The 4356-nt window shown below is 46.9% G+C and overlaps 1 protein-coding gene across 1 annotated transcript; it reads left to right on the top strand.

The window, feature by feature from the left end:
• Nucleotides 1-136: 136 nt before the first annotated feature.
• Nucleotides 137-1534, top strand: LOC106816402 (uncharacterized protein K02A2.6-like). Its single transcript, XM_014821002.1, has one exon. The coding sequence runs from the start codon at nt 137-139 to the stop codon at nt 1532-1534; it is 1398 nt and encodes a 465-aa protein (XP_014676488.1).
• The last annotated feature ends 2822 nt before the right edge of the window (nt 1535-4356 follow it).

The following is a 4356-nucleotide window of genomic DNA, read 5'->3' as shown; positions in this document are numbered from 1 at the left end:
TATCGAACGGTGGACACTCAGACTCCAGCCGTACGAGATCGAGCTGAAGTATCGAAGCGGAAAGGACAATCCAGCAGATTACCTGTCAAGACACGCACCTAGCGTCACTGAGTGCTCTAGGAGAGAGGAGAGGGTTATGGAGGAGTACATCAACCACATCGCTGCTACTTCTGCACCCAAAGCAATGACCCTGACTGAACTCCACAACTGCACCGAACGCGATGCGACCCTGCAAGCTGTCATTCACGCCATCCGTTTTGGCAAATGGGAGATCGCGAGACAACGACCCGGTGTTAACACGGCATCATTCGATCGAATTCACAAAGTTCGAGGGGAACTGTCCGTGACCGAATCCGGCAACTTGATTCTACGTGGCACACGGATTGTTGTACCACATGAACTGCAACAACGCGCTGTCGAGCTGGCACACGTTGGTCATCAAGGCATGGTCAAGACGAAGGCGCTCATACGTGAGAAAGTGTGGTTCAGCGGGATAGACCATCGAGTAGAGGAAATGATTCGTAGTTGCATGGCGTGCCAGGTAGCGACGCCCACCCAAACACGGGAACCCCTAAAAATGTCAGCACTGCCTGAACGTCCATGGTCAGAGATCAGCACTGATTTTGGACAGGTACCTGGCATGGGTACGCACTTTATGGTAATCTCCGACGACTTCTCACGCTACGTCGTCGTGGAACCAGTGTCCTCTCTCACAGCAAGTGCTGTCATCCCTGTCCTTGACAAGATCATTGGAGAATTCGGTGTACCCGATGTGGTCAAGTCGGACAACGGACCCCCCTTCAACAGCAGCGCATTCTCTGACTACGCACGGCACAAAGGGTTCAAGCATCGTAAGATTACTCCGCTGTGGCCGCTCGCAAATGCCGAGGCAGAACGCTTTATGAGGACAGTAAAGAAGTCCATTAAGGCTGCCATAGCGGAAGGGAAAAGCTGGAACCAGGAGCTGCACAGCTTCCTGCTCAACTATCGAGCAACCCCTCACAGCAGCACTGGCATACCTCCAGCTACGCTGATGTTCGGGAGGGCCATCAAAACAACCCTACCCCGGATCGCGTACGAGCAACCGCAGCACGACGTTCGCCAGAAGGACAGCGAGTCCAAAGCAAGGAGAAAGGTGTATGCGGATAGAAAGGCATACGTCAGAGAGTCTGGTATAAAAATTGGTGAACCGGTGCTCATGAAGAGAGAGGGAATGAGGAAGTCTGACCCCCCGTTTTGTCCGAAACCCCTCGTTGTGACGAAGAGAAACGGATCGATGGTGACAGCAGAATGTCTTGGAAAGACAGTAACCAGAAACTCGTCCCGATTCAAACACTCCCCCACACGTCCAGAAAACGTCCCGACGTCGTCTGATGAGGAGGAGGATGAGCTGGGACTGCACCAATACCCCGGACCAGACGATCCGCCGCCGGACACTGTGGTCCAGCACGCTCCAAGGCTACCTGAGGTGCAAGGCAGACCGCAGCGAGAGCGTCGGCTTCCGGAGAGATTTAAGGACTTCGTCATGGCCTAGACATTCCGTTTAAGTTGGGGAGGACTGTGATGTCCAGCCCTAGTGTTTACGTTTTGTATCGATGCTGACTCTATGTGTGCAATGTGACGCATGCGCGAGCGGACATCCGGTAATGAGAAATAAGGGAGCAGCGGGAATGATTGTACAGAAAAACGAGGTGTTATAATATTCGGAGTTCAATTATGGTTTGATATCATCGATCAACAAACAATAAGAACATTACAGCAGTGACCTGATGGCAACTGGCAAAACCTTCTTTCTACATTTATATGGCCAGAAGAAAGGCACGTCAATGAATGCTTCCAAGTACGAGATTTATCGCAAGCAAAAGAATCCTCCATCCGTGAAGTCCCTTCCACCAACAGACATCAACCTGAGACTCCCTATCCGGAGAGCACATCTCCAAATGATGCTATGGAAGGCTGCAGACAAGGCTGGCCCTCCTGCTGTCCAAATCACTAACTATAGATGGGAAGTTACTGTAAACGATGAAATGGTACCAGTGCTGTCAAGAGAACCTACCGCACCAAAAAACCTCATGGACGTCATTAGCTGCAGCTGCCGAGCAGAGGGAAATGCCTGCAGCAGGAAGTGTGGTTGTGCAGCAAATGGATTGTCATGTACCAGCTACTATGTGTGTGGAAGAGGAAATGAGTGTTGTAACTCACTGACACAACGAGATGATGCTGAAGAAGGATATAAAGAGCAGAAGGAAGGAGAAGAGGATCTAGAGACTGGAGAGAATGATCACAACCATGAAGAAGAAGGCGAATAGTAAGTAGTTTGATGGTGTTGGTTGTTCATCTATGTATTCCATGATCTAGCTGCATCATAATATTTAACATTTTCATATATAATAATAACTTACTGTTAAATATAGAAGTTCTATAGACGATGGAATCCTTGGTGTTAAGAACATGGGTCTAAACATCAAAACAAAGTCTGTATCTTCCAACAGTTGGTCAGTTATGGTGATTTTACGGTTGACCTCATTATTCATGGCAGCCATATTGGATTTCTGGCAGTCGGAAGGATATGGTAGAGGTTTGAATCCATGCCAGATCAATTGCTTAGTGTCGAAAACATGGGTCTAGACACACGAAAGAAGTCTCTATGTGGATTACTAAGGAAGATATTCTTGATTTAGTGATTTGACCTAATTAATACGCTAATTAGGCCGATTATGCAAAATGCTACACATATGCAAATTAGCATCCGGCAGTTTGTGAGTCCTTATGACCTGTATATTGCATTTCCAACATAAAACCTTATAGTACTCGACATTTCTAGGTTCACTAGGCTGGCTAGTAGACTATAAGCGCAGTATAACAGTATTATTTATTTATGTATACAGTGAGTATTTTTAATTAATTTCTGTTCGATGCTTATTCAGGCCTGCTGCCTATGGGCGCCCTCTACTGTTGTTCACCACCTTGAGGGCCGCGGCTCTGCGTGTGCATGCGTGCATGTATGCGTATGCGAGCTGCTCCGGCTAGCATAATGGCCGTAATTAGCAGCGTCCGCGCTAAAAAAAAAAAAAGCATCAGCGTGCATGAGGAGCGCACTCGCTGTCTGCAGGTTATTAAACGATCATGGATAGAAAGCAGTCCTGCCGGACACAACACCCAACTCACGCGTGCTGCATTGTTCGCTAGCAGGGATGCGATGCGTTAGTGACATAAATACCGTATGCGGTGTTTGGTGAAGGCAGAACTAAGGCTCGCGCAGCGATCACGGTGCTGCAAATCACAGGCACTTCGAACGTTGCAATCATAAAATGATGGTAAATAAACACAAAATGTATTTACTACCAAAGTCACTACTTTCTTTTCGCCTATTATTAGTAATAACTTCCTGTAAATTCCGTTCAAATGCTCCTCTGCAACACACAAGTAGACCGCATGCACGCCGCTGTGCAAAAAAAAACATAGAGCACAACACCAAACAAAACTCGCAACTGCACAAAAAAACGAACAAAACTCGCAACTGCACAAAAAACGAACAACACTATAATATTGCTGTTTGTGCACAGCGGCATTCGTGCGGTGAACTTAATTATGCGTTGGAGAGGAGCATTTGAACGGCATTTACAGAATGTTATTACTAATAATAGGTGAAAGAAAGTAGTGACTTTGGTGGTAAATACATTTCGTGTTTATTTACCATCATTTTGTTATTAAAACGTTCCAAGCGCCTGTGGTGCAAATCGCTGTCAGTTCTCGCCGGCACGTGCCACGGTAATACATTTGTTATCTACAGGCGTGTATATATATCAGGAGTTAATGAAGACAAACATTTTCTCTTCATTAACTCCTGATGTAGCGCCACATCTGTAATTGTGCTGCGGATGAATTAAACTCAGCAAACGGCATTGCCTGCATTTAAAGGTGGGCGTTTCCCGGGGCGTTTCCGCCTGTTTGCATCTCTGCATCTGCGGTCGCGATATGCCAGGCTCAGCCATGAAGATATAATGCCACGAAGATTGCCTTTTTATACATGTATGCCTTTTTATACAAAGAAACGTCCATGCTAGCGCCAACGGTAAGTGCGTGCTCATGATCAACGCGTTTATATCGTTACGTGAATGCTACTGGATCAAGCAACACTCACCACTTGGAGAAATACGGTAGCTAATTCAAAAATAATATGCTCCCGATGGTTTCAAGAATGTCATGAGGTAAAAGAAACGTGTGTTGTCTGTCTACTGGTGTTCTGAAGGCACACGCACACACACATAGACACGTACACACACACGCAGGCACACACGCGCGCACACACACACACACACACACACACACACACACACACACACACACACACAC

This window comes from Priapulus caudatus, unplaced genomic scaffold (assembly GCF_000485595.1).
Source record: "Priapulus caudatus unplaced genomic scaffold, Priapulus_caudatus-5.0.1 Scaffold1368, whole genome shotgun sequence".
Taxonomy (NCBI): domain Eukaryota; kingdom Metazoa; phylum Priapulida; class Priapulimorpha; order Priapulimorphida; family Priapulidae; genus Priapulus; species Priapulus caudatus.
This window is presented reverse-complemented; position numbering and strand designations above follow the sequence as displayed.